This window comes from Muntiacus reevesi, chromosome 19 (genome assembly GCF_963930625.1).
Source record: "Muntiacus reevesi chromosome 19, mMunRee1.1, whole genome shotgun sequence".
NCBI classification, from domain to species: Eukaryota; Metazoa; Chordata; class Mammalia; order Artiodactyla; family Cervidae; genus Muntiacus; species Muntiacus reevesi.
In genome coordinates, this window is record NC_089267.1 from 37561713 (window position 1) to 37585271 (window position 23559).

The 23559-nt window shown below is 44.1% G+C and overlaps 2 protein-coding genes across 7 annotated transcripts; one reads left to right on the plus strand and one right to left on the minus strand.

Annotated features, from left to right (window-relative positions):
- Window positions 1–2449: 2449 nt before the first annotated feature.
- DDO (D-aspartate oxidase) lies at window positions 2450–20056 on the plus strand. 6 transcript variants are annotated; one of them, XM_065911525.1, is made up of 6 exons: window positions 2453–2557; window positions 2957–3160; window positions 4565–4740; window positions 10368–10476; window positions 12301–12477; window positions 18588–20056. In XM_065911525.1, the coding sequence occupies exons 3-6, from the start codon at window positions 4569–4571 to the stop codon at window positions 19153–19155; spliced, it is 1026 nt and encodes a 341-aa protein (XP_065767597.1). In that variant the 5' UTR covers window positions 2453–2557; window positions 2957–3160; window positions 4565–4568; the 3' UTR covers window positions 19156–20056. The 6 variants fall into 6 exon arrangements, with proteins under 6 accessions (XP_065767599.1, XP_065767597.1, XP_065767598.1 ...); XM_065911526.1 differs by having other exon boundaries at window positions 2461–2557; window positions 2961–3160; XM_065911528.1 differs by having other exon boundaries at window positions 2541–2619; window positions 2961–3160.
- On the minus strand, window positions 7432–8258 carry LOC136150744 (nuclear transport factor 2). The gene has a single exon (XM_065911452.1). It carries the CDS (start codon window positions 8206–8208, stop codon window positions 7825–7827), a length of 384 nt encoding a protein of 127 aa, XP_065767524.1. The 5' UTR covers window positions 8209–8258; the 3' UTR covers window positions 7432–7824.
- Window positions 20057–23559: the final 3503 nt, after the last annotated feature.

Sequence of the window (23559 nt, forward strand, 5' to 3'; positions counted from 1 at the left end):
AATCTCTGTTAAAAGCTATGTTGTTAGGTGTAAGTTCATATTAAAAATATACTCTGAATGTATTTAATTGAATGGTCAGTTCTGAGGGACTGACTTGTCCCCTTTTGATCACTCTGATCAAGTACTTACTTACCACATACTCAATACAGAGAGTTTATTCTGTAAAATGGCATATTGCAAAGGGGGGTACTTAGATTCTTGTGGGTGGTTAAAAGGAACTTTTCTTATTTAAGATTATGAATGCTGACTCAGAAGCCATGGTAATTATGGCTAATGATGGTTACTCCTCCAACTGAGTGCCTGGGAGTTGTAGGTGTTCATGTCTTATCTGAATTTGCCAGAAGTCAGTAACGGCTGCTCATTTTATCTCTGAAGTCCACACTGCACCAGTATATAATGACAGTTTCTAGTTCCCTAAAGTAACTCCATCCTCTTCACTCATTCCCTGCCTCTCCCTGGGTCCACCTACCCCATTAGGGACCAAATGCCAGAGATTTTCTTGGATGTACAGTTAAGTCTTAAAAATTTGATTTATAAGGAAGAAAGAGTTCAATCATAGACCCTGCTTTCTTTCTGTGTCCAAGTCAGAACTAAGCCAATGTATCAGAGGCTTGAATCTCCCTAAACTCACCCCTTCCATGCTTTCTTGCCCTAATCTGCAGCCGTATAAGGCTGAATTCCTGGTCCCATGAGCCTCACTTCCTCAATAGCCTCCAAAGAATTCAAGTTCTCTTGGCTTAAAGGCCTTAATTTCCTGGCAAACTAACACACTAGCAAGGCTAACATGTCTCGAGCAGTGCAGGAGGAGCTGGTGGGCAGGGAGGCCCCCAACACACTGCACAGATGAAACTCTGGGGACCTCCAGAGCCCAAAGTAAATTTGGGCTGTAAAACTGTTGGAGAGGAGCGTGAAGCTGACCTCACCTACAGTCTCAGGGAGATCACATAAACTCCTGGACCTCTGCCCCTTGGCATCCATAGGTCTGTTCTCTATGTCCGTGAGTCTATTTCTGTTCTGTAGATAAGTTCATTTGTGTCATGCTTTAGATTCCACACATAAGTTATTTTGTATGATGTTTGTCTTATTCTGACTTTGTGTAGTATGATAATCTCTAGGTCAATCCATGTTGCTGCAAATGGTGTTATTTCATTCTTTTTTTGGCTGAGTGGTATTCCATTGTATATTACCACATTTCTTTATTCATTCCTCTGTCACTGAACGTTTAGGTTGCTTCCATGTCTTGGCTATTGAAAATAGTGCTGCTATGAATACAGGGGTGAATGTATCTCTTTAAATTATAGTTTGTCTGGATATATGCCCAGGACTGGGATTGCTGGATCGTAAGGCAACTCTACTCTTAGTATGGAAGAGGCACTTCCATACTGTTCTCCCTAGTGGCTGCACCAATTTACATTTTCGCCAATAGTGTAGGAGGGTTCACCTTTTCCCACACCCTCTCCAGCATTTGTTATTTGTAGAAGGAATTTTAATTCATCTTAATTCATGCAGGTACTCAAAAAATTTATTTCATTCCTGATTTCAGGTGGGGAAACTGAAACTCAGAAGTTAAGGTGGCTTGTTCAAGGTAAAACAGACAGGTCTCGTGATGCCAAAGTACGTGCTTTTGTTAAGAATTTGAGCCTTGGAATCTAACACTCATATGAAATTTTGCCACTAAAGAGACTTTGGGCCTGTCCTTAGTCTTTTGAAGCCTCTATTTGCTCATCTATAGGATGGACGTAATAATAATAGTACCTACCTCATAGGCTGATTGTGTTATATGGTGTCATGCATGTGTCTGGCAGAGGGTTAGTGCTAAATACATATTAGCTACAACATTATTATCACTGTTTTGATACTTCAAACTGCTTCCCTGTAAACAAACCTGTTGACTGTAAAGTGTCTACTGCACATGGACACTCAGCATATATTTGAATACACGGGCAAAAAGAATCATTTGACGCTTATCCTAGATTACCTTCTGAATCATTTTTCCAGCTGCAGTCAGGTCATCAACTTAATGATCAACAAACATTATTCTGCCCTCACGCGCCCCCCTCCCCCAACTCCCCGCTGCACCAGCTGACCCAGCAGAGCCAGGCACCAGCGGGAGAGGGCAGCCAACCCTGGGCAGCAAACGGGGAAAACAGTGTCTGCTTCTGGTCGGGGCTGGCTGGAATTTGGACAGGTTCACCCCTTATTTACCATGCTCACAAATCAGCTGGGAGAAATACCAGATTTGTGGCAAGGCAGAGGGTTTGCAAACTAGAAGGAGAAGGGCTGCCAACCGTGGACTGGCTTCCAGGGGACCGGCAGAGCTGCAGTTCCACGGGCGAGAGGAGGTCAATCGCTCATTTCTCTGGAGAATAAGTGACAGAGACACAGGCGAATGGGCCAATGGAGGTTAAGCGAAGAGGGAATGTCCTTAATAAGCTCCCCAATGGGAAGCAGTTCTGCTTTTCCTGGCCCTCAGGGCGCTAGACCAGCCACTAGCTGGGAAAACAAGTGCTGCTGCCAGAGCTTTCTGTGGGTTCCAAGGCTGCTTTTTCAGAGACAGGTACTTGAATCCTCCCTGCTTTCGGCTCAGGGGTGGTTCTGGACCTACTCCATGAGTTTCGGGTATGTCTCCGTGGGGTCAGGTGACAGTGATTCACAGGTCACTGGGCCAGAAAGTACCTACCTTGCTGGGTCATTTTTTCTTTCCTGGTAGCTGGATATTCTCAGCCATGGGTTACTTTCCCTCTCAATTTATTTGTGCTATTTTAAGAAAGTTTCTGGGAAGGGGAGACCATTGTGAAATAAGGAAGCTGGTAAGGGGACAGGTGTCTGCCTTCTGCCTCTGGGGGACATGCACGGGGCCACGCTCCAAAAGCTTGCCCCTCGCACCTAGGTCTGCCGCTTCCCCGGGACCCTTCCCGTCTCTTCCCCCTGCCCTGGCCATCCTGTCCTTTCTCAGCGAGCCAGCCCACTGGGGAGCAATCAGACAAACGTACGGCTGAGGAAACCGCATAATGCCTGAGAAACCGAAATAACATGCACTAAACCACACTGGAAGACTCTGAAATACCTCAGTGCCGGAGAGCTTCAGAGAGAGAAGCGAGCCCTGACTGCCTTTGCCCTGCTCACAGTGAAGGAGCCGCCCCGCCCCTCCTGAGAAAAGGTGAATTTTATGTGCAGGTGGCCATGATTTGTACCACGTGACCTGATGCCCTGGCTATTGCTGATTGGATGAGGACGGGCAATCGTGCCAAGGACAAATTTAGAGGCTCTCTCAGCCCGATAAGCTGGGCTGGGGCTAGAGCTTTGTTTAATAGGGATGATGACGACCAACTGGACTAATTGCATTTTTTTCTCTCTGGAGGTTCCACCTGAGACCTATTAGGGGAAGTTAGCAGGAACCAGAAGTGGAAAGATAAGAAGGGACGCATAGGGGGACTCGGGAGCTGACAGTGGGCAGGGCTCAGTGGACTCCTGCTGCTGAGGTGAGGGATGGGAGGGCTTTGAGCCCTCATCAATCCTCTTGTTTCTACCCTGGAAAGACAGTTTCAGGATGCCCAGCCCAGGCCCTGGATGTCTGTCTCCTGCATTTCTATATGAACTCTCAGAAGAAGTCTCCTTTATGAGACAACCTCAGTGCATCCCTTATTTACCACCTGCAAGAGCTAATAAAGAACTCACGTGGCCTGGCTTAGAGATGAGGAAGTTGAGGCGAGGAGCTCACGGTTGCGCCCCAGGTTATAGAATCAGAACTCAAATCTGTGAAGGAATCCAGGCTCCTTATCTGGAAAGCCTGCTCTTAGAGGGTGAGGTCTGAGGACTGGAATGTTACAGAGACTGGAGGGTTGGGGTGTGGGTGAGGGGAGTTGGTTTCCAGTTAAGAGTGGAGAGCAGGAGAAGAGATGCTGGGTTCAGTGGTTCAGACCTTGTGTCACATCGTTACAATTAAAAAGCAGTTTGTAAACAGTAAGAGCTGAGTTCTAAATTGCCTGTGAGCCATGCCCTTTCAGTGGCTGCTCCGAAGGAGGTCTCTGGGAGCAGACGCAGCAGTCCTGCTGCTCTTGTCCACCTCGCTGACTTCACCCACCTTCCCTTGGCCGTGCCCACAGGGAAGGTACTTTAGGAATCAGTAGAAATCTCCTCCCAAATGCAGACCTACTTGCCTGTCCTGTGTTCTCAAGACAACTCCAGGCTGGTTTGAGGCTAATGTCTAAACTCCAATGGAGACCTTCTTGCCCTCACTTTTAATGGGAAGAGAGCTCACAGGAGCTTTCTTTATCCCGTGAGAAATGCTGGCAGGAAAGGTCAGATTTGAAGAGGCTGCGGACCTAGGGAAAGAACCCTCAGGGCCAGACTTTGTTCTGGATAGAATAATTCTTTCCCCCTCGGCCCCTTTTTTGGCCATGCTACATGACTTGCAGCATCTTAGCTCCATAACCAGGAATTGAACCTACATCCTCAGCAGGGAAAATGTGGAGTCCTAACCGCTGGACAATCAGAGAATTCCCAAGGAAGGACTAATTCTTAAAACAAGGTTTTGCAGCTCACATACATTGCCTCCTCACAGGCCCATGGATACAGTACGGATTGCAGTTGTGGGGGCTGGCGTGATGGGGCTTTCGACTGCTGTGTGCATTTCCAAAATGGTCCCAGGATGCTCCATTACAGTCATTTCAGACAAATTCACTCCTGAGACCACGAGTGATGTGGCAGCCGGAATGCTTATTCCTCCTACTTATCCAGGTGAGAGAGGGATTTTTGCTCCTCTGTCAGATATGATAGATGTGAGATAGAATGGTGTTGATGTTGGTGGACTGCCGTTGACAAAGACAGCTGGATGTGCATGTAAATGTAATGTGTGCCTTTGACATCTTGTTGGTTCATCTGTTAGGAAAGATTCAGGTATGTTGCAGGACAGAAAGAACCTCCAAATCTTAGCAGCTTAAAAAGCGAAGGTTTATTTTTCACTCATACTATATGTGGATTGGATATCACCAAGGGTTTTGTTCAGCACCCAGGGGCCTAGGTTGATGAAGCAGCCACAGTCTTAAATGTGGTTAATGCCTGTAGCTGACTGGATGAGAGCTCTGGGGCACCTGCCTTAGCAATTAAATGCTCTGATCAGGAAGCAACATTCATCACTTATGATGACAGCTCATTGGCCAGTGCCAGTCACATGCTTCCACTCTTCAGAAAGAAGCTAGGAAGTACAATTCTATAAGGCTCCTAGAAGGCAGACAGACAGAAGTATTTGGTGAACAGCACTAATGGCTACCACAGTTGGTAACTTAATCTTTCCACAGTAATGACCATCAAGTCAGAAAATACTTGTAATGGGACTAGCATTATCCTCACTTCTAAGCCAGTATAAAAAAAATTGGTCAATGTGTATTCAGGACTAAAAATGCATTAATTTTTAAAAACATGTCCATGCATCTTTTCCATTTTGTATTCTTCATAAGAAATGGGAGGAGGAGGAAACAGAATTTAATAGGAAACAAAATCACTTTGCAACTAATGAAGTTTATACCCACTGTCTCCATTTCCTCATTTCCACTCTCTTTTCTCCCCTTTAATTTTAGTTTTTGTTTTTGCATCAAAGTTATACAAGAACATATTCTAAGTAGGCAAATGGTTATAAATTATTACCACCACTGTCCCCCCAACTGCCCCACCAATCTGGACTATGAATTGCCATGTCCATTTAATCCAGAAACTCGTGTCTCCAGTTCAAGGTACAATCTCTGAGTTACCTCCCTCCTGCTGTCTCTGCATCTCTCTGGAATTGCTATTATGCTGGGCCTCCTGGTTGGATCCTCCCATACTCTTAGCTTTTTTCTCTTCCTATTTCTCTTTCTCTTTTTATTTACTTTCTGGGAGATTTTTCTCAATTTTTTCTTTTCCCTTGCTGTTGGATTTATTATTTCTCCTATTGCCTTTTAATATTCCAAAGCTCTTTTTTCGTCTCTAAATTTCCCTGTGTTCTAACATACTGTTTATGTTGTATGGTTGCCATCTTATCTTTCTGAAGACACTAGTAATGGTTTCAAAAGTTTCTTCTCCCTGCACAGTTTCTTTTGTCTCCAAGTTGTGTTTTTTATTTGATGAACTCATTTTTCATGTTACAGGTTTTCCTTGGCATTGTGGTCATCTTTACCTGTCTGTTGACATTTAGGAGCAGGGTCCTGACAGGAGTTTTTGAGCCTTGTGTAGCGCTTGTTATCTTGAGACTCATTGCATTGAGTTGGGGGAGCTGTTTGGTTGGGGAACCTCTGATGTCATTGTATTTAGTCTTTCTTCTTGGGTAGGTCATGTTCCCCAGAGAAGAGGCTTTCTGTCCCCCTGGCTGGGGTGGGTGAAGGCCTGGCTGGCAGCATTCTAGAAGGAGGAGGAGAAGCGGTCTGGGGTCTTAGCATCCAATTTGCATGTGTTCCCTTAATACGCTTGGTTTTACTATGGTATCCCGACCCTTGACTGTGCTTGGGGTTTCCTACCCCCAAAATCCCCCTGTTTCACCTAACAGAGAATAAACCCATCTTCTGCCAGGGTAGGAAGGGCTGTGGCCTCAGCACTGCCGTCCAGGAACTTGGCTTTGTCAGCAGCAGGTGCTGGTACACCTCCTAGGAGCTGCCTTGCAGGAAATGAGCACAGGAGCCTGGTGTGTGTACAGAAGGCTAGTTCACTTGGATGCCTTTCTTGTGACCAGAGACCTGGTGTCCATTTTCCAGGCATTTCCTTGCTGCGTCAGGCCCAGGTGAGTGGTGAGAAGGCTGCACAATAATCATGGAATCATCTTCAAAGAAGGAGGCTCACCTGGGAGTTCATTCAGTCCTGGAGGCCCAGCTTGCCCTTTGGGTGGTCAGGGCCCCTGGATCAAGGTCTTTCTCTCTAGTGCTGCCGATAGACTTTGGTTTTCTCCCTGAGCTTCTTTTGAACCAGCCCCAGTGATGTCAATACCATATGGGGTTCATCCTGTTCCATAGGGTTTTTTTATAAAGATTAAATGAGTTAATACTTGTAAAGCATTTAGAAGAGTGCTGGGACACAGTAAGTGCTACGTTGACATTTTCTTTTTAAAAATTAATTAATTTATTTTAATTGGAGGCTAGTTACTTTACAATATTGTGGTGGTTTTTGCCATACATTGACATGAATCAGTCATGGGGGCGTATGTGTCCCCCTCATCCTCAACCCACCTCCTTCTTCCCTCCCCCTACTTCCCTCCCCCTCCCCACCCCATCCCTCTGGGTTGTCCCAGAGCACCGGCTTTGAGTGCCCTGCTTCAGGCATCCAAGCTTGTACTGGTCATCTATTTTACGTATGGTGATACATGTCTCAATGCTGTTCTCTCAAATCATCCCACCTTCGCCTTCTCCCACAGAGTCCAAAAGTCTGTTCTTTTTTTTTTTTTTTTTTTTTTTTTAAACTGTTAAGAAAATTTTCGTGGTTTTATTGTATCATGAGGCATTGAAACATCTGAACAAATCAATATCTGGGCGGTGAGGCAGCTGCTTTCTCCTTCACTTCTTTGGGTTACTAGAGCAACTTGTCAGTAGATTAAAAAAAAAAAAAAAAAAAAGACAACCTTTTGTATTACTTAAGTCTTTCCAAGGCATGCGCTGGTACAACACAAACTTCTCCTGTCAGATGCAACTAGTCTAGCGTCCAAACATCATGCACAACACCTCGGTAGCAGCAGCGCACTGCGCCCACGCCCACCGCGGCCCTGCTCATTTGTGAATGATATTTGGAGCATCTGGAGGAGTGTGAATAGTATCGGGAAGAGGAGGGAGGAGGAAACAGCATGAGTGCCTGGCTGGGAGGAGGTCAGCCAAAGTTGTGCAGGGCAAGCCTGAACATGTCATTGGTGCAAACCCAAGCATCGTTGATGTTCTTTAATAGGAACATCTGGTGGAACCCCATGATGGGGTCTTCATCGGCCTTGAGCTGGCCCACAACCATGCTGATGATGCAGCTGTCTGGTGTAGGCTGATGGTCCTGCGCCGTGATGCTGTGCTGGATTTTCTGGAATGGAAGGCTAGACAATTTCTCCACAATGGCAGCTTTCCCCTGGAATTGCTGTCCTTCCCACGTAAGGCATGATGCATCAATATAAATTGCGCCTAGTTGAGTTCTGTCATTATCAAATAACTGGTAGTAATGTTGAATGAAGCTGGATCCAATCTGCTCCCAAATTGGCTTGTCTCCCATTCTGGAGCGTCACCCGGCCTCGTTGAGACCCGAGGGGCTGGCACGATGGCGGCAGCCCAAAAGTCTGTTCTTTACATCTGTGTCTCTTTTGCTGTCTTGCATATAGGGTCATCATTACCATCTTTCTAAATTCCATACATATGCATTAATACACTGTATCGGTGATTTTCTTTCTGACTTACTTCACTCTGTATAATAGGCTCCAATTTCATTCACCTCATTAGAACTGACTCAGATGTGTTCTTTTTAATAGCTGAGTAATTGTGTATATGTACCACAACTTTCTTATCCATTCATCTGCTGATGGACATCTAGGTTGCTTCCATGTCCTGGCTATTGTAAACAGTGCTGCAATGAACACTGGGGTACACGTGTCTCTCTCAGATCGGGTTTCCTCGGTGTGTATGCCCAGCAGTGGGATTGCTGGGTCATATGGCAGTTCTATTTCCAGTTTTTTAAGGAGTCTCCACGCTGTTCTCCATAGTGACTGTACTAGTTTGCATTCCCACCTACAGTGTAGGAGGGTTCCCTTATCTCCACACCCTCTCCAGCATTTATTGTCTGTAGACTTTTTGATGGCAGCAATTCTGTATGTCGACATTTTCTACTGTTACTACTGCTAGTCTGGCTACGGTTTTCTTTTACCAGCACTTGAACATCAATTAGGTCACCAGATTTGCTTTACTCACCATTGAACTGGGATTGTCTGTTTTTTGAGATGACTTTTGCAGTGTGAGTAGCAGCCACTATTCTGTGTCTTCAAGTTTGGAGTGGGAAAGGAGGATACATTTCTGTATATCCTCAGGCACTGGCTTAGATTGTTGGTGTGTAATCCATATGAGGTCTAATTCAGTTCTTTGTGGCTTATTTTTTTTTTTTTTATTTCCTCCTTATTTCTGAACCAGTTCATCCAGTCTGCAGTTTTGAGAATGCATTCACATGGGCACTTGTTTAAAGACAATAGCAGAGATCCACTAGTAAAGAAACATTTCCTGGCTCCTGAACAAGTGAATTGCTTCAAACCCTACTAAGGAAATGCCCCCATTCACTTGGAAGCAGGGTGCCTCCAGGGGCTTTTCATCTCTACTTCCAGTGAGCTCTAGGGACTTCTCTCCAAGCAAAGCTGGCCCAGGATCCTCTTTGCTCTGCTGCCCCTGTCTGCTCTGTGTCTCCCCCACATTTCAGCCCCTCGGGATTACTGTTCCTCAGTCCCTACATCCTGGACTCTGACCCTGGTCTCTCTTTCATGACCCTCTCTCAGGGGTCAGATGGCCAAATATTCCATCCATAGATTTGTCTACGCTTCTGGGTCAGGCTTGCTCTCTGTGCCTACACTGGGCACTATTCTTTTGGGGCTTGAACCCTGATCCTGATTTCCTCTCTGGCAGGCCTTGAATCCTTCTGGAAGCTGTGTCCAGGTCCAATCCCTTGTGCAGTGGCAAGGATGCCTGGGGGGTAGGGGACACTGGTCCACAGGGCTCTGACAGAGAGGGGGTTCCTGGCGTGGTCCCTGGACACCCCTGCTGACCCCAGGAATGCTGCTCCAAGCTGGTCTGTGACTCCATGGATGGAGGGGGATGGAGGTAATGGCAGCCTTGGATGGGGCTGTAGGGAGCTCAGTTTCACAATGCAGTCCTCCTTTCCTTGTATCAGGAGGGTGAGCAGCCTGGGTTTCCCACTCATATGCCGTCTGTTCTTCGACCTGGTTGATCTGGGCCCCAAAGATCTCGTTTTGTCTCCTTCTGTGTTTTCAGCTTCCAGGAAAGAGGCCCTGGGTTATTTCTCTCATCATCTCAACTGTGTAGCCAGCTGCTTGCCTCAGCCAGATCAGCTAACTTGGCTCAGGTTGGTTATGGACATTTCTAGGGCCTCTGGAATACAATGAGTGCCAAAGACCCCTTTGCAGGTGGCCTGTGTATTAGATTTTGCCCTCATTGGTTGATTTCCCCTCTGTTGATTAGTGATTATATGAACTGACTCTGATAGAGCATGTCAGCATTCAAAACTTCAGTCATTGTACACCATGATGTGGTACTTTGTCTAAATGTTTCTCCCTGCCTTTTTAGTTTTTGCCAGTTTGTAGGAAGAAGCTTCTCTGAAGCACAGTCATTGTCATAATTTCCCTTTTTGTTCTGCTTTGCTTTTCTCCACCATCACAGACACACCAATTCAGAAGCAGAAGCAGTGGTTCAAAGAGACTTTTGATCACCTGTTTGCAATAGTCAATTCTGCAGAAGCTGAAGATGCTGGTGTTATTCTGGTGTCTGGGTAAGAGAGGAAATCTGAAATTATTTTAGAATTTAGAATGATCTTAACATACTTTAGAGTTTAACAGAAAATATTACTCAGTGCCTACTATGAGCATGGGGTAAATATCTGAGACATAGAGGTAGACTTATCTGACAGGGAGTAGGCAACATGGGTCTGGATCTGGTTTTGGAGTTCAGGAGAAAGAAGAGAGGTGGAGATGTAGCCTTCTGCATATTTGGCCTGTAGATGAAAAGAGAGAAGTGGGTGATCTAGTCCAGGAGAGTGTGCAGAATGAGACAGAAAGAAAGCCTGGTATTTAGACCTGCAGCAAACAATCTTTACATCTTCCACAGGGCCTGTGTTGAATGAATCACTTAGAGATATAAATTCCAGTACCTTAATGACCACACCATTAGTAACCATGTATAGCACTCAAATGATTTTCCTCACTATTTTAGAGCAGCCATGCTTTATAAGTTTATTCCTATTGATGTAAATAAAGAACCCAATACTTATAAATCCAAAGATATGCCTAGCAGCTATTGGTAGCATGATTACAGGCTTCTTATTAACAGCTGATTTCATTCCAGCCTCATCAGCTCCAACCATGACTTAAAGATGCAGGGTATGACCCAGCAATCCCACTGCTGGGCATTCACACAGAGAAAACCAGAATTGAAAGAGACACGTATGCCCCAGTGTTCATTGCAGCACTGTTTACAATAGCTAGGACATGGAGGCAACCTAGATGTCCATCGGCAGACAAATAGATAAGAAAGTTGTGGTACATATACACAATGGAGTTTTACTCAGCTATTAAAAAGAATGCATTTGAATCAGTTCTAATGAGGTGGATGAAACTGGAGTCTATTATACAGAGTGAAGAAAGTCAGAAAGAAAATCACCAATACAGTATATTAACGCATATGTATGGAATTTAGAAAGATGGTAAGGATGACCCTACACATGAGACAGCAAAAGAGACACAGATATAAAGAACAGACTTTTGGACTCTGTGGGAGAGGGCGAGGGTGGGATGATTTGAGAGAATAGCATTGAAACATGTATATTACCATATGTGAAATAGATGACTAGTCCAAGTTCGATGCACAAAACAGGGGGCTCAAAGCCAATGCACTGGGACAACCCAGAGGGATGGGGTGGGAAGGGAGGTGGGAGGGGGCTCGGGATGGGGGACGCGTGGACACCTGTGGATGACTCATGTCACTGTATGGCAAAAACCACCACAATATTGTAAAGCAATTAGCCTCCAATTAAAAAAAAAAAAGGATACAGGGCTTCTCCTGACAAATCCTGGCCTCTCTTATCAGGGACTTAATGTGATCATTTACATCTTCACTCATAATTCACACCCCTGTCTCCTGTACTCCCCCCCATTGCTTATTCTAACATATATTTTGTTTGAAATTGAGGCCAACATTTAAACTTTTGATTATTTGATGATTTGTTTACAGTTTATGTTTATGTTTACATTTATGTTTGCATTATGCAAAACAGAAAAATGTTTCCCCCCAGATGCATCATCATAATGAAAGAAAGAAAATCTGGGCAAGAGCTTTTTAGAAAAAGAAAGTTAAATTCAATCTTTAAAAGACACACAGCTTTTTAAACGTCTTATTCCAATGCCTGCCCTCCCCTGACCCTGAACATTTTAAATTAAGCTACTGATTTATATGAACCTAAGTGAACAGAAGAATAGATTATTATTTCCTCTGTATGGGCATAAGAAGTGTGTTTTTAAAATGCTTTAGAGAATGTCACATGGATTTTACTAGAAATCTCATAAAACTTCAGGAAGTTTTTCCACTTAATGTGTTTGAGTTGGCAGATATTTCGGAGCATTCCTACTGAAGAAGTGCCATACTGGGCTGATGTGGTGCTAGGATTTCGAAAGATGACCAAGGATGAGCTGAAGAAATTCCCCCAACATGTGTTTGGTCATGCTTTTACGACACTCAAATGTGAAGGCCCTGCCTACTTCCCGTGGTTGCAGAAAAGGTTGGTCAACATGCACTTTACTGCTTCCTTTGTCTGTCCTACCCACAAAAACCTTCATACCTTCTCATAACACAGAGACTGAAAATTCTCTGCTGCCCCTCAGAGCTTCTGTGCACCGTTCCTTGTTGTGCATTAATGGCTAGGGCTGAGTAAACAGTCTGTGAGACACTGTGTCACAAGGAGTGAGTCACACCCAAGTTAGTAACACGTCCATTTTCTGCTTCCTTGGGTACCCTGACGCAAGGGTTGGTCGCTGTCTCCCCACCACTAAGACCCCCTCATTGGAACAGAATCTTAGTTTCCTCATCTATAAAGTGAGATGTTTGGAGAATTATGCTTCCAGCTATAAAATGATAGGATTTACTCTCATTCTTTAGAGACTCTGAGGTTTATTATACATTATTTTTGAATTTTTTTTCTCATTAATGAAAAAGACAATAACTCCATTATTTTATTTTGTTATCAACAAGGACTTTAAAACTGAGGGCTTATCTAAATTAAGTAATTACTTCCTTACCAAGTTCAGCCCAAATTCCAAGAACTTGTATTTTGGCTTGGTTTTCAGGACTTCCTGTTCCAGTTGGTTAGGAGACACATCAAGGGTATCATTATTTAAGACACATTAATAAATCTCTCTTGTTTCATCTGGAAATTGCAAGCATGTTGAGGGTTGTGAAACTTTGGCCCTTTTAGTACCTGAAACGGTATATTTGGTAGATGCATAGGAATAATGCAAATTGTTATATAAAAGTCGGAAAAGTGACTTGAGGTAAGCAGTGGCAACAATGACTTAGTCCCTGGTATAGGATATAGGATAATTAAATGGAATAATTAGTTCCACAATTCTTTGTTGAGCTTCTGTATATACCTAGCACTGTACTAGAAGCTAGTCAGTTCTACTGAGGGTGACGGTGTATGTGTGTGTATGTGTATTGATATACATGGTAATTAACAATTACAGTAACATGTATGATGAGTGTTAAATACAAATTTATGAGGGTGGATTGGGAGCACAGAGGAAGGAACCTAAGTCTGTTAGGCACATGTTGGGAACATCATGATATATTTTTGTAGTTTTGTAAGTGCTCATCTCACTTTTACCTCTCAGCAATTTATATGGGACTTTCTTTTTTTTTTTTTTTAAGTTCCAGTTTCATAAAACCTACACTTTTGTGCCTTGTTTGCTGGCCCATAAACCTCTGTTTATATGTGAAATTTAAACCACTGTATATCAGCTGATAAATGAAGATTTGAGCCATCATGTGATGGAGTTACCCATTAGCCAACATTCCAGTTTTCAGAGCATCACCATCTTTTCTGAGTGGCAAGGTTATATAGTGTTGCACTTTTGTCTTTATAAGAATGCCTAGAAAAAGAACATTGGTAGTGCCAATGCTATTGATACCTAGTTAAGGTATCATTTATCTTAATAAAATTAAGGGGAAATCATTAGGCAAGTCAGAAGTTATAGAGCTTTACTGTCAATATATGCATATTTATTTTGGGCCACCCTCAACTAGTTGCACATGAGAACGTTTGTTCTGAACGTTGTACCTGAACAGTTTGTTCTGCCTGCTTCTAAAGTATCACCTTCTAGAAAACTGACCCCTTATTTCCATTATAGCCTTATTTTCAGGCCTAAGCGTGGAATCTGAAGGCCTGGGGAAAATCCTGATACCTTCTCATTAGTTGGAAGCCTGCTGTCAGCATTTTGCTTTACTTAAAATAAAAGTGGTACTTTGTGCCAGAGGGAGCCACCTCCTGACTGCAACACCCTCAGGCCTGGTGACCAGCCAGCCGGGGTTCGTGCCTTGGAGCACGCTGCTTCCTGTCTGGTTTTAGGTGACAGAGTCAAGGAGAAGAGGCCCGAGGGGCTGCTCATGGCCCAGAGAGTCCTGGGGAGGCCTTTTAAGGTCTTTGTGTTTGATACACACCTCGACCATGACAGTGGGTGGGAACATGAGTGCCTCAGGCAGACAGTACACACTGCAGGGAAGCCACGAGGAGACCCTTGTCCTAGCTGTCCATCCCCCCACGTTTTGAGCCCCTTAGGCCTGTAATATCTCAGGCTTCCTCATACCCTGCCCCCACCCCAGTGAGGGGGCATGCAGGGGCCTCCTCTCTGTACGATTAGCTCTCCCCCCTTCCCTCAGGCCCTGGCATCTGACCGGAAGGCCGGTGTAGAGGAGGAGGAGGCTCATATCTGAGGAAGATTCTAGGGCTGGGACTCCTCTAAGCCCAAGGCAAGCCTCTCAGATCAAGGACCTCAGGCCGAGAGGGAGGCCGGGCCGTGTTGTGGTGAGGGCGTGGGATCCTGGGGCTCGCTCTGGGGGCTGCCACCCGCTCTCCACCATGGGGATGACCCAGCTGGGGAGCCACACAATCCCTGCTTGTTCCTCACACCCAGGGTCTGTTCTGTCGCCTCCTACACCCCTGCCACACAATGCGAGTGTTCAGCCTAAAGCATTCTGACTCAAAAATGGGCATTTCACTCAGCAAGCCACACAACAGTGCCTTCAGTCTAAGCTCTAGCCTTCTGAAACAATATTAATTTCTAGGAAAGAAAAAATTGTTCTTAACCACAACATAGATCTTTAGTGTTTTTCAAAGAACAGAAGAAATCGTCTCCTCAAAAACAAAAAAGTATACCCGGTAATACCCAGAACAAACAAACGAACAAAACCCCCTGAAGGTTAATCAGTCATGCAGATCATGTTTTACATCGTTGGCCAGTAGAGTCATATTCTGCTGCTTTGTACTTGCCCTTCCAGGAAATGAATCATAGAGGCAGTACGTCAACTGAACCTGTCTCTTCTCCAGGCATCCTACCTAAATAAATCATCCCAGCTGGAGCAGGATGGTCCTGTCTTGGGCGGCATTCAGAAAGTGGGTGCCCCACTTCAGTGCTGGGGGCCCTGTAATTCTGGTGCATTGCCTTCTTTCCAGAGGGCCGTGTCTTAATTCCGTGGCCCGGTGCGGAGCGCAGCATTAACTACACTGAGCTTCTTCCTTCTCTCTCCTCTATGGCATCTTCTCTCTTACTTTCCAGTCCTGCGTCTCCTACAGCTTCTGTTCTCCTGCCTGGCCTGACTGACAGCAGAGCCCACACCACTCCCTCGGCAGATGGACAGAAATGTGGATTGTGCGTCAGGCAGGAGACAGGTCGCCTCTGCCTTACAAATGTCCAACTTGCAAAGGTCCCTTCCTGTGCACACTGGACACCTGCTTCCCCACATCCTACATACCCTGTGCCTGCTAGCGCACAGGCTTCCTTTTCCAGGGCCCTAGAGAATTCCTGCTTCTCCCAGCATTGGCCGCTGGCCACTAACCAGACAAGCCATGGGCAAAAATTGGCCTCAGATACAGGTCTAATGTGAGCACGCTTCACCCCTTCCCCCCATCCCCCACAAGGCTTTCTCCCTGGTCATGCAAAGATGAGGTGGGAGGGCACCAGCCAGGAAAGTGGGAAATGATGGTGTTTATTTTTTCTGATGATGGCAATAAGGTTAATAGGGAAGAGGTGTGCTGCAATGGCCTTGGGGGCTTCCACTGGGCCTCCAGCCGCTGCCCTAAGACAGTTGCAGAAGGAAAACCCCCCCTGCTGGACTGGCTAAGGGTGCACGGCTGCTCCCCTCCAGACCACTCTGCCCACAGAAGCCTGGTCTCCTCCCCAAAGGGACCAGAAGCTGCTCTGTGCCTGAACAGGGCTTAGGTCAATTAAAACAGACAAGTTTGTGGCATGCACAAGGCAGAGATTGGTCTTCTGAGAAGTAGGAGATAGAATTTAGTTCCCACTTATTGCAGTTTATTTTATTAGAATATGCATTGCAACAGAATGAGTGAGCAGTAGGGATGGTCATTGGATGAGGTTAAAACTTTCAGGTTAAAATTAGACTATATATGGAGGAGAGAGTTATATGCTATATATTTAATTGCTTTTTAAACCTAAAATGCATTTTAAAAATTCTGTGATTTTTAAATATATTAAATATATTTATAATATATTAAATACATTATAAAATATTTATATTCTTGGCACCAGAATATATATAATATATATCATATCATATATATAATGTATATTATATATGTTATAATATATTAACAGCTACATTGCATCTCTAAGAATAAAGAGTGGTTTTTCCCTCTGAATCTACATGCATAGCATTATTTGCCAACTGAGATTTTCCATTAGTTTTTTCCTCCTCGTCTTCATACAAATGAACTGAAAATAGTTAATTTTCTGATTGCTGTTAATAAAATATCCTGCTTCAGGCTTGAAGCGAGGATGCCAATGTGGTACCATTCTCAATCTGTTAGGATTCTTCAAAGAACCAGAATCAATAGATTATATATATATATAAAGAGATTTATCATAAGGAATTGGTTCACACAGTTATGGAGGCTAACAAGTCCTAAGATCTACAGGGTGAGTTGGCAAGCTGGAGACCCAGGAGAGATAATGCTGTATGGTTCCAGTCTGAAGGCTGGCAAACACTGGACCCAGGAAAAGCCAATGTTTTAGCCTGAGTCTGAAGACAGGAAAAACCTGACATTCCAGCCTGAATGCAGTCCAGCAGAAGGAAGGTCAGCCTTTTTGTTCTGTTCAAGTCTTCCACTGTTTGGTTGAAACCCACGTGAAGGAGGGCAATCTACTCTACTCGGCCTACCAATGTAAATGTTAATTGTGTCTAAAATATAGTCATAGAAACACCCAAGAGAATGTTTGGCTAACTATCTGGGTACCTCCATGGTGCAGGCAAGCCAAACCATAGAATTAATCGTCATATACCCAAACCAGGATTTCATACTGTCTTCAGTATCACCTAACATTCGTGTCAAGTTCACTAGGTATTGGGTGCTGAGCTGGGTCATAGGTGTAGTGAGAAGCATAAGACATTGTCTTCCTCTTGAGAAATTTTAGTTTATTGGTATGGGTCTCCTAGAATTTGTCTTGTTTATATCTTGTGAAGCATGTGCGTGCTCAGTTGCTCAGTCGTGTCTGACTCTTTGTGACCCCATGCATTGTAGCCCACCTGGCTCTTCTGTCCATGGGATTCTCTCAGCAAGAATACCGGAGCCAATTGCCATTGCCTTCTCCAGGGGATCTTCCCAACCTAGGGGTCAAACCCAAGTCTCTTGTGTTCCCTGCATCAGCAGGCAAAGCTGATTCTTTACCAGCTAAGCCACCAGGGAAAGCCCCTGTGAAGCACTGTCATGCCCATTATTTCATCTGAACTTCACAACCATCTCTGAAGCAGGCAAGGGAGGTGTCACCCCTATAACACAGCTAAACTATTTCACTATTGACAACTTGGTCTGAAAAATCATTACCAACCACGACTGTTACTTCGTCCATCAGCTGCAAATATCTTGTGTTCCTCTCATGCTGGCACCCCTGTGGGAGATGTAAGTGGGGGACGGTGTACATGAGCCTAACCATCTTAGGGAGATGAGGGTATCACAAAGGAACATGCAAGAGTTAACAATATGAGACAAAAATGTTGGAGGCAGTAAACCTAAGAGCTGAATAAGTGCCATAAACCAAAAGTGCTTGGGTTTTTAAAAAAATACATCAGGTTAACCTGATATTTATTTAGCATCTAGAATAATATTGGGCTTCCCAGATGGTGCAGTAGTAAGAACCTGCCTGCCAATGCAAGAAACACGAGTTGGATCCCTGGGTCAGGAAGATCCCCTAGAGTAGGAAACGGCAACCCACTTCTGTATTCCTGCCTGGAAAATTCCTTGGACAGAGGAGCCTGGCAGGCTACAGGCCATGGGGTCTCAGAGTAGAACATGAGTGAGTACACACGAGCATGAGAATGATATAGGAACTCCATTAAACATAAAAAGGATGAAGCATCTAGTTTGCTTTGAGTTTCTGAAATAGGTTTTTATTTAGGTTCAACTTTAGGAATCTCTGGTTTGCAAGGATGTGAGGCACTCAGGTAGAATTTGACCTGCTCGGGCCCTGGAAGCGCTGGAAGTATTTGCTCATTGGACGGTCATCTCCGTTTTGTTTCTGAATTCCTGTCTGTCACTTCTGCTGAAGTTCTGTTGAGCAGGACGCTGGTAAGGCTCGCCTCATGGTTTCTTGTTCTCCTTAGGGTTAAAGGAAGCGGGGGCCTGATACTCACCCGACGAATAGAAGACCTGTGGGAACTTCACCCGTCCTTTGACATCGTGGTCAACTGTTCAGGCCTTGGAAGCAGGCAGCTTGCAGGAGACGCAGAGATTTTCCCAGTGAGGGGCCAAGTACTCAAAGTGCAGGCTCCCTGGGTGAAGCACTTTATCCGAGATAGCAGTGGGCTGACATATATTTACCCCGGTGTATCCAATGTAACCCTGGGTGGCACTAGGCAAAAAGGAGACTGGAATTTGTTCCCGGATGCAGAAATTAGCAAAGAGATTATTTCCCGATGCTGTGCCCTCGAGCCCTCTCTCCGTGGGGCCTATGACCTAAGAGAGAAAGTGGGTTTGAGGCCCTCTAGGCCAGGCGTACGGCTGGAGAAAGAGCTATTAGCCCAGGGCAGCAGGAGGCTACCTGTGGTCCATCACTATGGCCATGGCAGTGGGGGCATCGCCATGCACTGGGGCACTGCTCTGGAGGCCACCAGGCTGGTGAACGAGTGTGTCCAAGTTCTTAGGACTCCTGCTCCCAAATCAAAGCTGTAGGTGACCCGAAATGATAGCAAACGGCCCCAGAATCTATTAATCAAAATATAACTTAAGTACCAGAAGAGATTCAAGTAACTTTTCTGTTGAATGAAAGTTTAATTGGACTTGATTTTGTTTTCAAAATTAGAATTGATGCAATAGGTATCAGTAGACTTAAACCTACTACTGATCTAACTTAGTACTAGTTAGTACTAGCTCTAATGACATAATGCCCTAATGACATAGGGCATTAAGCTTTATTTTTGTTTAAAAAAAATACTTGCTAGAAAGAATTCTTTTAGATCTCAGGTCCAAGGATCTATGCTAATTCACATGGATGCAAGGATTTTGATATATTATTTTGGCTTATAAATCCACAGGAGGAGATAATGTATGGAAAACACTTAACTCACTGTCAGTTGCAGAGCCGCCTGTGATGCTCATAGGTTGTAGTCAAGTGAACACTGTAATCCTTTAAAATTACACAGCAATATACAATTCAGGCTCGTTCCATTTAGTGGAAGGACAAAGGATGATTCCTGCTAGTATTAATGGCAACCTCTACTTCCCCTCAGCTGGCAGATGGTAGAAGATAGAGATGATGTTGTTGCTTACAGGTGTGGCATCAACTCAATTGCTGTCTGGGGTCAGCCACCTAAGGGGCGTACTTTCCATTACCACAAATGATTGAGAGGTGGCTCGTTGGCTGGTTGACTTTGCCTAAGCATTTTTGAAGATTGAATTTCATGTGCGGCCAAAGAGCTAATTTGCTAATTAAGATGGAACAATCACTCTGAATGAAATATAACCAAAGAGTTTTCTGCAAGTTGTTAAAAAGTACTGGGAAGGAGTGGGAGTATGTCTCATGACACAATGACTTTGGAATTACTGAATTAATAAATCTAGTCTGGATTCTTGGCTTGGTCTTTAATCTGTTCACGTGTGTTATGAATACTCATGAGGGTTTTTGGCTGAGTGAATGATAAAGGAGATGCTATTCATTAAGATAAGGAAGTGTAGGAGAAATATATGAAATTTTTTTTTAGTGATAATAGTCTGTTTTGTTTTTTAACACTGGAGAATAAGTTTGACTATATCTAATTTAAATATAGGGCCTAAATAGTTGTAATAAGATGTAATGTGTATGGTGTTTATGCTATAGTTATTGTCAAAAAGGTGTATGAAAAGTGTATACATGAAGATCAAAAAAATATATGTAATTCTAATTTTAATTTGGGGAGTATATTGCTCATGTTTAGTAACAATAAGTTCTATTTTAGACATCTTGGGGGGAGTGTGGGGTTGGCAAACAGAATGGGAAAGAGCCTCCGGCACAGCTCCATTCTTGTTGTTTTGTTCATTGAACTTTTGCATGTGATTTTGTGTGTGTGTGGGGGGGTGGGGAGTGGAATAAACCTGTGTTGGAAGAGACAAAGATGGAGACAGAGAGCATGCACGCTGTGCTTTTGATCACCCTTGCAGTAATGAAATTCCCAAGTTAAATCAAAAGTGGATTCTTTTCTGTGCATTTCCATCAGGGGGCGTTGTTGTATCAAATTCAGATAATACTGCTACATTTGAAAATTTAGAAAGGGTTAGAAATAAAAATTGGATATGGAGGTGTGTGGAGTATGTGGGTGATTCTTCTGAGGTTTTAGAGTTTATATGCCAAACTTCAATTTTTTAAAAATTTTGTTTAGAGTATTTGAGAAATGTACAAGCTCAGATAGACTGAAAATACACACATAGACACTCACCCATCCATACATACATGCACTCACTACACATGATCTGTGAGAAATAACATGTTATGATAAAATAGCGTTTTGAAGAGGGCATTTAACAGTTTTTTAGCAGTTAAAAATGAAAATGATGGAACTTCTCTGGTGGGACAGTGACTAAGACTCCATGCTCCCAATGCAGGGGGCTCAGGTTTGATCCCTGGTCAGGGAACTAGATCCTACATGCTGCAACTAAGAGTTCCCATGCCACAACCAAGACCTGATGCAGCCAAATAAATTAAAATATTCTTTAAAAATGAAAATGCTCGGAACAGGTGGATTTGCTCATTTTTATAGCAGTCAAGCGTACTCAGTTTTTCCTTAAGCCCACAGTTTAGATCCTGCAGCATTTTCATTTCCTGTAGGTAGGTTCATACTCTATGACTATTGCCTATTTGCAACAGTCTAAGCAATTACTCTAATTTAACTCTTCGTTTTATATTCCTGAAGCCTAACATTATAAGACTGAAAAATTAGAGGCTTCTGGAGACAGTGGTCATGGCTACATGCCCTGATTTCATTTTTACTAACTGTTAAATATGTGATTCTTCTCTTAAATGTTTGTTTATTTTGATCAGTTGCTGGGCTGCATGTTATAGTCACCTGGGAAGTTTTGAAAAACTAATGATTCAAGCGCTTCTCTATTAGCATCGTTGGGGTTGGGTGGAGCCCTGGGAACAGTATTGACTCGTAACCCACAGAGTTCTGTCCAGTAGCTGGGACTGAGGGTTATGAGTCCTGCTTCATTCCTCTCCTCACTGGGCTCTGGCACTTCTGAAACCACTCTTCTCTCCTTTCTTCCTCGGCACCTCGGGGCACTGAGCTAAGAGTGATGTCTTCACATAAGCAGGTGTGTCCTTAGACACTCCTGGGCAAGGTAGTAGGAATTATCTGTTTCCGAAAGTGGCTCTCTAGAAATTCTGGGAACCACCTTGCTCGCTGTAGCTCAGCTGCTCAGAGACAGCCACCTGTTTGAATTAGAGAGTATACAATGAGTATACAAATGAACAGTGGCCAGACCATATATAAAGGCACTCTGATCCTGCAGTAGCTGGCCCAGGAAGCCACCCTCTTCTTTATAATCGCCAGCAAGGGAGCCAGCCTGCTACAGGTCAGATTTGTAAGATGCTAAATTGCTGTCTCTAGTAAACGATCCAGAAAGCTTAACAGTCATTATTGGAACGATTGGCCCCAAATGGTCAGTACTTGGATAATAACTGACAGTTCCCCTAAAATTTGTCCTGTTTCCAACTTAAGACCAACCAGAGAAAGTCAAATACACCCCTATCCAATCACGCAGGATGCCCCATTTTTTTGGAGAAAGGCATATGTTTAAACCCTTTTTATTTTGTGTTGGGGAATAGCCAATTAACAATATTGTGATAGTTTCAGGTGAACAAGGAAGGGATTTAGTCATACATATACATATATCCATTCTCCCCCAAACTTCCCTCCCATCCAGGCTGCCACTTAATATTGAGTAGCATTCCATGTACTATACAGTAGGTCCTTGTTGGTTATCCATTTTAAATATGGTAGTGTGTACCTGTCTATTCCAAACTCCCTAGCTATCCCTCCCCCGCATTCTTCCCCCTAGCAACCATAAGTTCTCTAAGCTTGTGAGTCTCTTTCTGTTTTGTGAGTAAGTCCATTTGTATCATTTCTTTTTAGATCCCACAGGTAAGGGATGTCATATGCTATTTCTCCTCTGTCTGACTTACTTCACTCAGTATGACACTCTCTATCTAGGTTCATCTGTGTTGCTATCAATGGCATTATTTCATTCTTTCTAATGCTTTTATTTTTTTCCTTGCTGTGCAGGCTTTTCTCTAGTTGCAGTGAGCAGGAGCATCATAATGCTGGAGTTTCGGTGCACAGGCTTCTCACTGTGCTGACTTCTCTTGTGTAGTATGGGTTCTAGGTCAGCGGTTGCAAGCTCAGTAGTTGCGGTTCCAGGGCTCTAGAGCACAGGCCCAGAAGTTTTGGTGCCTGGGGTTATCTGCCCTGTGGAATGTCAGATCTTCCTGGATCAGAGATCAAACCCATTTCTCCTGCATTGGCAGGTGGATTCTTTACCACTGAGTCATCAGGATGCCCCACTTCTTAGTAGCCTGCCAACAGCTTCCCCACGCTCAGAGCCTCCATTCAGGCCATACCTGGAGTCCTCTCTTTGGTCACTGAAAGGCTTTCCCACACTTCTGCCTTCCCTGGAGAGATGGTGACTGACTCCCTTGCTATAGCAAGCTCTGAATAAATAGTCATCGTTTTTCTCTTTTGGCTGGCCTTTTTTAATTGTTTGTTTCCACAAAGATTTCCTGTTTTGTAAGTTGAAGTCTTAGATCACTATGCTAAGGCCAAGAATGGGCCCCCATTTTCTATTACAGTCCATTTAAAACTTTTTCTGATCATAGAGAACAGATTTCCCTGTCAAATTCCTTTCTTCAAGGGTCTGACGTTTGCGGCTGAGCCAGGACCGGCTGTGCCCGTGACCCTGAGGGATACAGCAGCTTTGAGGGCACTAGCATGCACGTACGATGCTTCTTCAGCAGACAGAGGTTATGTACAGACTTTGAGGATTTTATTTGCTTTGGAAGAAAGGAAGGTAAACAGAAAGGCCATAGTCCAATAGGACACGGTTATA